At 43.0% G+C, this 13,207-nt stretch overlaps 1 protein-coding gene across 4 annotated transcripts in view; it reads left to right on the forward strand.

Moving 5' to 3' along the window:
• LOC131816460 (conserved oligomeric Golgi complex subunit 2-like) overlaps positions 1-13,207 on the forward strand; it is a 32,856-nt gene that overhangs the window by 1,539 nt on the left and 18,110 nt on the right. For 2 of the 4 annotated variants that reach the window (XR_009348073.1, XR_009348071.1), the window contains exons 1-3: positions 548-957; positions 1,771-1,950; positions 3,591-3,718. Coding sequence is in view for 1 of the 4 variants with exons in the window: in XM_059149234.1 (XP_059005217.1) it covers positions 849-957; positions 1,771-1,878 (217 nt within the window). In the remaining 3 variants the exon portion in view is untranslated. Of the gene's footprint in view, positions 1-547; positions 958-1,770; positions 2,014-3,590; positions 3,719-13,207 lie in introns of those variants that run through there. The other 2 variants (XR_009348072.1, XM_059149234.1) reach the window with 2 other exon arrangements.

Genomic DNA, 13,207 nt, shown 5'->3' on the forward strand with positions numbered 1-13,207 from the left:
CGCTTGCCTTCCCTCCATACCAGTTCTGATGCTCTGGGACGGGGCACACCGTAGCAGGTCTCCAGACATTTTTGGGTTTCCTTACAGTGTGTTTCCTCACTACCTGACTGCCCATCCTCAGATGTGGGATGCCTCATAGGGCCCAGCAGGGGCTTTGGGGCCTTTGTTGTGTTTTTTTTTTCTTTCACTGTTCTACTTCCTTTTGAATGGGGTTGACGCTTTCTAATGTGGGGGGCAAGAGGGAAGTGTATCCAGTCCACTTGATGGCAGATGCACTCTGAGTGATTTCTCACCAGCTCCCGGAGCACCGAGCTTGCTCTTTCTGCCGTTGGGTAAATTTAAACTTGGAGTCTGCTGCTCTGAGCCATTTCCCAGGTTGCTGCTAGGCGGTCAGTTTTAGCTGATTGAGGAGACAGCAGTAGTTGGTACTGGGAAGGTACTTGGGAGGGAGAATGAGGCAGGCGGAGAAGAAGAGGGGGATTCGGGTATGAATGGTAGGACAGGGCAAGAGAGAGTAGGGGGTTAGAGAATGGGAGAAGAAGGGAGAAGAAGGGCACGAATGGGAGAGCCCGAGTAACGTGGTGGAAACATGCAGTTGTACCCACACTGACCTAAAATAGCTCCATCCCCTTGCCTGGGCCCTGTGGCCCGGGCCAGGCTGTGTCGGTGGCTTCTACGACCTCCGCGCTCCTCACCCCTCGCACTTGGGGCCTGCTGCACAGACAGTTTGTCCTGAAAATTGATGGCGTGCATTTGCAGGTGCCTGAGCGCTATAAGGCATGGGGCGGGGCGGTGGGGGTGGCAGGTTTTAACTTTGGGAATTACACTTCTCTAATTGTCTCTACTAGCCCTCTCTGGACTAGACAGATTTTGGAGAGAATTGCCACAGAATTTAACCAGTTACACTTTCATGCTGTTCAGAGCAAAGGCATGCCTCTTCTGGACAAAGTAAGACCAGTAAGTGTTGGTTTCGATTTTCAATTTGCTGTTTGCGAATTTCCTGGATGATTTTGGTTTGACCTAGCATTGCCCCCTGATAATTGCTACTCTACAGGATTTTGAAGCTAGCTTTGAATTTTTTTTTCAGTATCTCCTGCTTGGGACCCTGCTTCCATTTTGTCACACTAGATAGATTTTGTGAAAGACACAAGCATAGTCTCCAAACTATGCAAGTAAAATTAATTCTGAATTTCATGTAACTTGACACATCATATGATGTAGTCAGAGTTCATTTATCCAAAGCCCTTGACTGGGTTTAAATGCACGTTTGTCAGATTTACTCTGTAGCTTAAGAGGCAAATAACTTTTTGTCATTCCGTAATTGTCTAAACTTCACTTTGATGAAGCCGACTTACTTTCAAAGAAATCATAGGGAGGGGACGCCTCAGTGGCTCAGTCAGTTAAGCCACTGCCTCTGGCTTAGGTCATGATCCCAGGGTCCTGGGATTGAGTCCCACCTTGGGCTCCTTGCTTGGCAGGAAGCCTGCTTCTCTTTCTGCCTATGCCTCCTTATGTGCTTGTGCTCTCTCTCGACAAATAAATAAATAAAAACCTTTAAAAAAGAAAGAAAGAAAGAAAGCAATCATGGGGAGAAGAGATTCATTGTTATTCTCTAGGAAATGTTGGGATTTTAATCTTACATATATTCTGGTAGAATTAGAGGCTCAATTTATATATATAACACATATGTATATAAATTATACTCATATATTGGAGCTTTTAGAAACTGTTGTGCCTGGACCTTCTTTCCTGGTCTCTCTGTTCTTGCAGCGTATAGCCCACATTACGGCCATGCTGCAGCAGTCCCTGGGAGGCCTGTTGCTAGAAGGGCTTCAGACTTCCAATGTGGACATCATACGGCACTGCCTCCGGACTTAAGCTACATTTGACAAGACACGGGATGCAGAGGCGTTCGTTGGTCAAGTACTGGTGAAACCGTACATGGATGAGGTTTGTGCCCCCATGCACCTCATTCCACAAACACAGAGCATCTAATCTGGCTTCGTTTCTTGACTGGGTACGAGAGAGCTCAGGGCTCTTCCTTGAAGATGCTCCTAGTTCCTGCTTTTCTGGTTGTAAGAAAAGGTTGGTCCTGCTTGGTGCCCATCAGCATGGCAGGAATCAGGCATGTCCTCTGGTCTCTTCCAGTGATGCCATAGCTCAGGGATCATCTTAATTTAGTAGGGGTGAGGGACTTGCCTAGGAAGAAGGTATGGATCAGAACATTTTCAGGTCAATTTCCATTTCTATAAGTTATACGTTAATGAAGTTGCCGAAAAGCGTGACCCCACCAAGGCGCCCGTGCCCACTGAAGGAGCTGGAAGACAGCTCTCTGCGCAGGGAAAGTCCGTAAGGGGAGGTGTCTTCGCAGAATTGATGTGGCCTAAGTCTTGAAGACCATGGAGGAGTTTCCCAGCTAGGAAGGTGGGAGGGAGGGAATATTCAAAGATAAAGGGCTTTTAAGGGCGAGTTAGCAGGGTAGTACCTTAAGTCTGGAACTTGGTTACCTAGTGTTCTTGACCTATCAGGATACAGTTAAATACAGGGAGTCAGTGTATCCTGCCGGAGTATGAGCTGCACTGTGTGAGGCCGCCAACAATCAGCAGCTTCCCACTTAGAGCGCGTCAGTTTCATCTAGTTCAAGCTGACAGAAGTCATGAAGCCAGTCTCAGCGTTTGAGGGCTTTCTTCCAGTCACCTGCCAGTGCGAGTGCTCTTTCTGTCCGGTAATTATAAAGCTACCCACCATGACTTCAGGATGAAAGGCTTCCAGTTTTAAAACGGGACAGTATACCAGTGATAGAAGTGAAATTGAAGGATTAATTTCAGTAATCATCTCAGCTTCATTAGGACTACTAAAAGTAAATGATCTGTCACTTCTTTGTATGTATCCTATTATAGTTCATAGCTCTCTCTGTGGGGGTGAAAAAGATCACATTATTCTTTGTCACTAAATGAAAATATTTTAGTTATTTAATTTATGCCCTTTTCATTGAACTGAATCTAATATGCTAAATTAGGGAAGTACTTTACGTTTCCGTGTCATTAAATGAACTGTGGCCACGTTTGTATTTTAAGTTTGTATGCTTGTCATTCACCTCCTGCAAGTCAGCCTCACCAAAAAAAATAAAATACTAAAGCAAAATAAGATGTGTTTTCTTCCATCACTTTCCATATCAGCCCTTTCCCAGTTCTGGAGATGGTAGAGGATAAGGCCAGGGTGAAGATGGTACAGAGCTGTTGTCTACTGATACAGTATTTCGCTTTTAAGCTCAGAAGGGAAGCAGATGAGTGTGTGTGATGTTTTAGCTTCAGGCCAGTCTGTGTCCCTCAGCCTCTGTGTCCCCTAGGGTTGTAGCAGTATTCCCAAATCCCAGGACCTAGATTTTCGTGCCGTTGTTACTTACCTCCTGTTTAGAAAGCATACTGAGTGGGGAGGAGGAAGGACGAAGTGCATCTTTAAGGTTTACACAATTCTTTTCTCTGTAGTGTATAGTTCATACTTCCCTTGTAGGTGCTTTAAAAACAAACAAGAACTCAAACAAACAAACAAACAAATAAATAAAAATAAAACGCTCTTACTTCTGCTAGGTGATTGTAGAGCAGATCGTTGAGTCTCATCCGGACGGCCTGAAGATCATGTATGCTAATAAGCTCCTGGAGTTCGTTCCTCACCACTGCCACCTTCTTCGAGAGGTCACAGGAGGAGCCATATCAAGGTGAGGTAAACTGCTGTGTATGCACCTGAGCTCAGTTTAGTGACCACCTGGCACCTCCTCATGTGCCGCTGATCCCTGACTGTCCTGTTTGACCCGGGAACGTGGGAACGTGTGCTCTTCCCTATTTGTTACCAGTGCTGTGAGGCAGGTGTCGCTTGCCTGGGTTTACAGGGAAGGGAATGAAGAGTGGGGACGAATCTCAACGGTGACATTTGTGTGACTCCAGAGCCTCTGCTTTTCTCTTGTCTATACTTTCTCCTTAACCGGGTTCAAAATCAAAATTTGTTTCCTTCCATTATTGTGATGTCATCATTGGCCTAGAAATACCAATTCATTTTAATTCAACACGTTTTATACTGATGGCAATTAAAGTTATGTTCGGTTTTCCCTCACTCTCTTATTTCATTTCCATGGCTTTCCCGTTCTGTTTCATGAATATCCCATTACCTTCCACCATCTCCGTCATCCCAGTCCAGACCTTTGTCGCCTTTTGTTCGAGGGTAGCGGGCTCTCCCCACCTGGTCTCCCAGCTCCACCTGTCCCTCTTCATTGCAGCCCTCAGCTGTCCCACCTGCCCAGAGCTCTGCAGCCTTCCTGAGTCGCTCGTGGCTTCTCATCACCCACAAAAGAGCATCCAGTCTTCCTGGCGTAACCTGTGACCCTTGGTGCTTGAGTCCTAGTGGTTCTCTGCTGTAGAACTTTCTACTGTGGAACTTTCCCCCATATGACTATGGTTCCTGGCCAGACAGGAGCGCTTGACCTTCCCTAACACACCTGGTACAGAAGATCCCTGACTTCACCTTGGTTCAGTTTATGGTTTTTTGACTTTTTATAATAATGCAGAAGTGATATGCATTTAGTTTGGATCTTTTCCCAGGCTGGCGATCTACAGTAGGGTCCTCTTTTGTAATGCTGCGCAGGGGCAGCGAGCACAGCCCCCAGGCAAACTATATGATCACGAGGGTCAGCAACCAACACACTTGAACCGTCCTGTTCTGGCTTTCAGTGCAGTGTTCAGTAATTTACATGAGATACCAGACACTTTATTGTGAAATAGGCTTTGTGTTGGAGGATTTTGCCCAACTGTGCAATACTGTAAGTGTTCTCAACACATTTAAGGTTGGCGGGGTTAAGCTCTGATGTTCAGTCGCTTAGGTGTTTTCCATGCATTTTCAACTAAAGAGATTTCCAGCTGAACAATGGGTTTATTAGAAGCTGAGGCCGTCATAAGCCGAGGAACATCTGTCTATACTGTGCGCCTCTGTGTTTTCCTTCATTGCTTCCTGTCTCTTATCCCTTTGTCTTTCTGTTGATCTGTCACTCCACATGAAGCTCCAGTCAAATACAACTTCTTTTTTTTTTAGGTTATTTATTTATTTACTTATTAGAGAAAGCATAAGCAGAGGGGGAGGCAAAGAGTGTAGCAGGCTCCCCACTGAGCAGGGAGTCCGATGTGGGACTCGATCCCAGGACCCTGAGATCATGACCTGAGCCACTCAAGCGCCCCCAGGCTATGGTTATTTCAAGAAAAAGTCCTATTTGTGAATTCTTCATCTAGTGAAGATGAATTAAGATCAGAAAGTCAACTCTGCCACCTTTAAAAACCCAGGAACAGAAAAAAATTCCACAAGCAGGTATAACCCTATCCACAATAAATCACTTTCAATCCAGTCCTGAAAACTAATACAGAGTAGGAAGAAAGCATTACAGAAAAATTTTGTTTTCATTAATCATCTGGAAAATAATGGGCCTTACACGAATGCCCTTTAGGAAGACAGTTCTTATAGTTATATGTTGATGGAAACTAACATTACATTCAAAATGCATGTTAAAACCATGACTGTAGACTTTCAGTCGTCAGAAGATGAAAAATGGTCAAGAGTCTCCCAAACTGAATCCTGGTTCCTCCTGGAAAATGTGTTCCTAAATATTTTCCCCCTGAACTACTGTGCTCTTTCTATATCTTACACAGCAGACACTGCGATGTACAAACACATCCAGAAGGCCTTTGAGGGCTGACAGCCTGCTGGAACAATGAGGAATTCACTCGGGTTTCTGCCTTTCTGCCGGGCCCAGAAAGTTCTGGGTAACCCAGGTGACGTGTCATGAGAAAACAAGTGTACCTCACACCGTACGTATCATCTCCTAGGGTAGACACCAAAATCCATGTTCGTATATGAAAATCTGAGATGCGTACAGAAATCAAGAGTGATTCTGTCATCTTGAAAGAAAAACACACTGTTGCGCTGCCACATACCTCGTTTCTCCTCGAGTGACTGCAGGAAGTAGCGATTGCAGTCAGAAATCTCAGAAAGAAAAATTAGAGTAAGGGCAACACCTGAAGTTTACTCCTGAAAATACTTGGAGAACGACTGTGACCAATAAAGCAGGGCTTAGTTCATGAGACTATGTCAATGAGCTTATACCATCCCATGTCCTGGTCAAACCCTCATGTCTGGGAGATGGAGGGACATCTTCATCTTCCAGAGCTACTATTAGGGAAAAAGGTGGAGACAATACTGACAGGAGTCCCTACTTCAGCAGGAGAGCAAAAAACATCTTGCCCCTCCATAATCCCAAATGGAAATAAACATCTCAGGGCGCCTGGGTGGGTTAAGCTTCTGCCTTTGGCTCGGGTCATCTCAGGCTCTTGGGATCGAGCCCCACATCGGGCTCTTTGCTCAGCGGGGAGCCCACTTCCCTCCTTCTCTCTCTGCCTGCCTCTCTGCCTACTTGTGATCTCTGTCAAATAAATAAAATCTTTAAAAAAGAAAAAAAAGAAAACAAAAGAAACATCTCATTTTACTAGTGTGCAGCAGTGACTATGCAGGAGAAATTATTATTATTAGATGATATTATTATTATTATTATTATTGTACTATATTGTTAACCTTTTGAATTCGGACACCTAAAATTTTTAATAAAATATGAAGGCCTTTTTTTTTTTTTAAAGATTTTATTATTTGAAAGACAGAGATCACAAGTAGGCAGAGAGGCAGGCAGAGAGAGGGGGAAGCAGGCTCCCCACTGAACAGAGAACCCGATGCAGGGCTTGATCCCAGGACCCTGGGATCATGACCTGGGCTGAAGGCAAGAGGTTTTAGCCCACTGAGCCACCCAGGCGCCCCATGAAGGCTTTTTTTAAAGAACAAAAACTTCAGACTATATCTTTATCCTAGAAGTTCCCACTACAACTGGCTTCTGTCTTGGCCAACATTTAGCCATTCAGATAAAGTCCGTATTTAGTGCTTCGTGTGTATGCATGTGTAAAATAAGAGGACAGTCATAAATCTTTAAGATTGTGTATAATAACCGTGAAATAAGGATTCTTGATACACAAGGTCTCGTCTGGGGAAAACAGCTGGAGAACAGTATGCAGTTTTCAAATGACGGAGGGGAAATACGCATTTGGTTATGAGAAAGGGAAGGAGAACAAGACCAAATATTAATAAAAGGGAAAAAAGCTTTTTCTGCCATCTTTCTGTGCCGCAGTAACAGTGTGAACAAATGTCACACAGATGCCCTCAAGAACATTAACACTGCTGAAAGGGGGGGCGAAGGCCAGGTTCTTAGGAGGCCATGCACCAAAGTCATCATCCCGTTTCCTCACTGTGATGGCGAAGCATGAGTACATTGGCAAATTTGAAATTATTGATGACCACAGAGCTGGGAAAACTGCTGTGAACCTCACGGGCAAGTTAAACAAGTGTTGCATGACCAGCCCTAGACTTGTATAACTGAAAGATCTAGAAAAGTGGCAGAATATTTCCATCCCCTCAGTTTGGTTTCACTGCATGGAAAAATTCTTCTTCATAAAATCCTGGGATTCCTTTTTCCTAGAAATATAATATACATGGCACGTGAAATGCCTCAATGGGAAAAAAAAAAGGAAAATAAATTACAGTCAACTAATGTTTGACAAGGGTGCCAAACAATTCAATGGGGGTAAGAACAGTATTTTACTCCCAAGCAGCCACATGCAAATAATGAAACAGGAGTCCTGCCTCACACCATACAGAGAAAATAACCCAAAATGCATCAAAAACATAAATGTAAGCATTAAAATGATAAAGTTCGGGATGCCTGGGTAGCTCAGTTGGTTGGACGGCTGCCTTCTGCTCAGGTCATGATCCCGGAGTTCCCAGATCGAGTCCTGCATCAGGCTCCAAGCTCCACAGGGAGTCTGCTTCTCCCTCTGACCTTCTCCTCACTCATGCTCTCTCTCATTGTCTCTTTCTCAAATAAATAAAATCTTTAAAAAAAATAAAAATAAAGTAAAATGATAAAGTTTTCAGAAGAAAACACAAAGGTAAATGTTAGTGGTCTTGAATCTAACAACGGCTCCTCAGCCAAACATCAAAGTCAAGCAACTTAAAAAAATAAAAATAAACAAATAAATGGGACTCAACCAAAATATCCCAGTTTTGTGCTTCCAAGGACCCCATTGACAAAGTCAAAAGACAAGCCACTAAATGGGAGAAAATATTTGCAGGTCATATATAAGGAACATGCCTTCAGACTGTGTGAAGAATTCTTACAACTCAAATAAAAAGACAACCAAGTTAAGAAATGAGCAAAGAGGGGCGCCTGGGTGGCTCAGAGGGTTAAGCTGCTGCCTTCGGCTCAGGTCATGAACTTGGAGTTCTGGGATCGATCCCCGTATCAGGCTCTGCTCAGCATGGAGCCTGCTTCTTCCTCTCTCTCTGCCTGCCTCTCTTCCTGCTTGTGATCTCTCTCAATAAATCTCTCTCAAATAAATAAATAAAATCTTTTTAAAAAATGAGCAAAGGGGCGCCTGGGTGGCTCAGTGGGTTAAGCCGCTGCCTTCGGCTCAGGTCATGGTCTCAGGGTTCTGGGATCGAGTCCGGCATCGGGTTCTCTGCTCAGCAGGGAGCCTGCTTCCCTCTCTCTCTCTCTGCCTGCCTCTCCATCTACTTGTGATTTCTCTCTCTCAAATAAATAAATAAAATCTTTAAAAAAAAATAGCAAGAACTTGAATATACATTTCTCCAATATTCAAATGTATACATTAATATATAAATGTATATATAAATATATTTTACATTATCATATATTTATATAAACATATTTATGTAAATATATTTACATTCTTAAATATGTATTTAAATGTGAATATAATATGAAATATATATATTTAAAGATACATATAAGGTATATATAAAATATATGGGACAATAAGCACGTGAAAATATGCTCAACATCACTAATCATTCGGGAAATGCAAATCAAAACCATGGTGAGATACCACCTCCCACCCACGTGGATGGCTACTATCAAAAAACCCAAAAGCAGGTGTTGGAAGGATGTGAAGAGCTGGAACCTGTAAATTGCTGGTGGGCTTGGAAAATGGCACAGCCACATTAGAAATGGTTTAGTAGCTCCTCAAAATGCAGGACACAGAGTTGCCATATGACACACCAATATCACTCCTGTGTATAGAGCCAAGAAAAAAACTATGCCCACACAAAAACTTGTGCATGAAGGTTTAGGGTTTATTCGTAATAGCGAAAAGGTGAGAACAACCCAGATGTTCATCAACTGATGAAGAGATAAATAAAATGTGATCCATCCAGCCAGTGGAATATTATTCAGCCTTGAAAAGGAATAGAATTTTGATATGTGCCACGACACACAGGAGCCTTGAAAACATTCTGCTGATTGAGAGAAGTCAGTCACAGAAGACCACATATTGCATAATTTGATTTATATGGAATTTCCAGAATAGCTAAATCTACAGAGACTGAAAGTAGATTAGCGGTTGCCTAAGACTGGTGGTGATGGCTAAAGTTTTCTTTTGAGGATGATGAAAATGTGTAGGTAGTTCAGTATAGTATAGTTAACTATAGTGAAAGCCATTAAATTGTCCACATTAGATGGTGAGTGGTATGGCCTGTGAATTATATCTCAATTAAGCTGTCATCGAAAAATGCAAAGAACTTCTATATTTATCAAGTAGAAAAAGAATGAACTTGATTAAAAACATCAAAAATGGGGAAAATAAAAACAAAAAAAAATAAGATGGGAGGAATAAAATCATGACTGTTTATCATTAATTTAAATGTGTACAGACTGACTTTTTCTATTAAAGCACCTATCAGGGGGCTACAGATCCACGCTGTTCAAGAAACATACTTAAAATGCAAAAGGGATTGAGAATGTATCAGGTGAGGAGATACCATGCAAAAGAGAAAGCTGGAATGGCAAAATTCATCACAGACAAGTTGGGTCTAAAGTTATAGGTACTAAGATGAAGAGGGACATTTTTAAAGGCAGAGTTTGGAAAGAAGATGTAAAAGGTATAAGCAGGTATACATCTAACAACATAATACCTAAAGACTCTAAAAATGCAATAACAAGGTAAAATTTTAGCTTTTCAAATGGGAGTATCTACTAGAAGGAGGGAAAAACAAGGACACACAGAAAATAGATATCCTGGGGCGCCTGGGTGGCTCAGTGGGTTAAAGCCTCTGCCTTCGGCTCAGGTCATGATCCCAGGGTCCTAGGATCGAGCCCCACATCGGGCTCTCTGCTCCGCGGGGAGCCTGCTTCCTCCTCTCTCTCTCTCTCTCTCTGCCTGCCTCTCTGCCTACTTGTGATCTCTGTCAAATAAATAAATAAAATCTTTAAAAAAAAAAGAAAATAGACATCCTTATTTCCCTCGGAAAACATTTCTTTCTTACACCTAAGAAAAGCCATATTTGTAAAGATTAATTGCATACTAGGCAACAAAGGAAACCTTTACAAGCCTTCCAAATTAAAGATTTAAAGAACAGTTCTTTGATCACAATCCAGTAGAATCAGAATTAGATAACCTGGTAACAAAAAATTGAAACTACATACAAGTTAAGAAATACAGTCTTCAGTCAAAGAAGAAATCATAAGACGACTGAAGAAAATCTTGAAAGCAATGGAAAGGACACTATTTCATACAAAAACTTACAGAAGACACGAGAAGTTATACTCTAAGGAGACTTTAGTGTCAAATGTCTTCAATTTCAAACATTTTTTTGAATAAAAGAAACTACTCATTTAAACCCATCAGAATAGGGCAGCTCAATCAAAAGAAAGGAAGTAATTATAATAAAGATAAATTTTTAAACTAATAAAAAATATGAGGGGCAAATAAACTCAAAGTTGTTTCTATGAAAGACTAATGAAATAATAATAAAAATAAAACTTCACATGCCCTATTAAGGATAAGAGAAGAGGAAGATGGGGTGTGGGAGGAGGTGCGGAGAGAGGGAAGGGGGATGGGGAAAAGGGGGTTTCAGTGAGGAGGGGACAGAGAGAGGGAGAGAGAGAGTTGCAAAACAGATAAGGATTGGGAACAGATATAAAAGCAAATGCATAATATAAAAGAATCACTAAACTGAAAGGCACTTTATACTAATCAATTTGATAACCTAGAAGAAACGATGATTTCCTAGGAAAACAAAATCATCCAAATGATTCAAGAATGGATAATTCAGAAGATGAGTTTCAAGATCAGACAGGTTTGCAGCTGGATAACTGTTATTCTACTGTTAAATGGCAACAGGCAATTAAACAATAATAAGTCAATTCACTTGATGAAGCTGAGCACAATTTTAATACCCAAACCTGAGAGGGAGGAACGGGGAAGCTATTAACAAATCTGGCTTAGGACAGATTAGTTAACAGAAACTGAACTAATGTTAGCAAATAACAGAAGTCAGGCATCTATCAAAGGACTATATCCTGAGACCAGCTTGGATTCATTCCAGGAAAATAAAGGGAGCTCAAGACCAGAAAATCAATAAGATTTACCTCATCACTAAATTAACTGGGAAAAAACTCTTAAGACCATAGCAATAAATGCATTTGATAAAAAAAATAAAGGCACCTGATAAAAGGTGAGCAGCCATTCTTTATAAAAATGAAGATAAAAACAGAAGGACGTTATGCAGGAGGGATTATTAAACGGGAAGCACTAGATCAAGAGGTAGATAAAATGAGTCCATATTTGTCAAACAGTGACAGAGCCCCATGCGAGCGTGGATAGAGGCGAATGAGCTCATGGATGAGCACCAGGCTCTCAACAGGTATTATAGGGACAAAGGCAGCGGTGAGGAGAGGAGAGTCTTAACAACAGGGAAGAAGGTAAAAGGAGGATTGCAGTTAAAAATTGTGCATGATACAAACACATGCAAATAAGACCGGATATTTTCCCGTATATAGTTTTTTAAAACCCTGCACACATTACTGGAACTACCAACTCTTGCTTTCAGCTCCGCAGCCCTCGCGTGCTTTCCCAGTACCACGATGCAGGGGTAGATCCTCCGTTGGTGACATCCTATGTCATTGTACTCCTCAAGGGACAGGTGAAACAGGGCAGGGGCTGGAGGTCGGAAATCAGGCATCGCTTCTCCCACCCCAGCTCCCTGCTCGCCCAGCCCCCACTCTGAAACAGCGGGCACTTGGAGCTATTAAGAAGCAGGGATCTGAGGAGTTCTCTGGTTTCCCCTGGAGCCATCTGCATCCATCATATTTCCCACAGCTCTCCCCGAGTGTTGGTGCTGGCTCCCCCCGAGTGTTCCCTTAGCTCCTAGCACACCCTTCTTATGAGAGCACCTAGTACTCCCCGTCACAGTGCTCTGTCTGTCACATGCGTCCATTGATCCACTTTGTGCTGGTTGAGGGCTGGAGCCCCCTCCTGTTAACTTCTCAAGTCCGTTTCTATTGCAGCAGCACCTGGCACTTAAGCACCCTGTCAGTACCTGCCAAATGAACGAAATGTACTCAAAACATAGTATGAAGTCTGCGTTCTGAAACTCCTTTTTGGAGCCGTTTGCTATCATTTTCCCAGGCAATTTAAAAAATTTCCAGCCTTGCTGCCAATAACCTGAAGGGGTAAATGAATGCTGGCGTGCCCCATGGGACATGTCACTCTGGATGGTCCTTTGGCAGCAGGGACTTTGATAGCGCTCTTCGAAACCCAGCAGGATGGTGGAATGGGTACGTGGCTGAGTGCCTCCCGGGTCTGACCCTGTGTGACAACACCCGGTGCCTGCAGCTGCCCTCTGGAAGGTGTTGCTTTTGCGGCAGAGCCGGAGGGCACCAAGCGTGTGTCTGTCTCCAAAGTCCTGGGCACCACATCACAATGCCTTCCTGAGAAGCAGAATCAAGGACAGTTGCTGATCTTCATTCCTTCCCACCAAAGGTAGCTCATACACCATCTTTGGAAGTTGGAGCCAGGGGGCGCCTGGGTGGCTCAGTGGGTTAAGCCGCTGCCTTCGGCTCAGGTCATGATCTCAGGGTCCTGGGATCGAGTCCCACACATTTGCCTCCCTGCTCAGCGGGGAGCCTGCTTCTCCTTCTCCCTCTGCCATTCCCTCCACTCGTGCTTTCTGGCTCTCTGTGTGTCAAATGAGTGAATAAAATCTTTTTATTTTAGCCATTCTACTTTCCCTGGGGTAATTTGCCACCTCCCTGAATTTACCTGCATCTTTC

The sequence above is a fragment of the Mustela lutreola genome, chromosome 15, assembly GCF_030435805.1.
Source record: "Mustela lutreola isolate mMusLut2 chromosome 15, mMusLut2.pri, whole genome shotgun sequence".
In the NCBI taxonomy this organism is placed as follows: Eukaryota; Metazoa; Chordata; class Mammalia; order Carnivora; family Mustelidae; genus Mustela; species Mustela lutreola.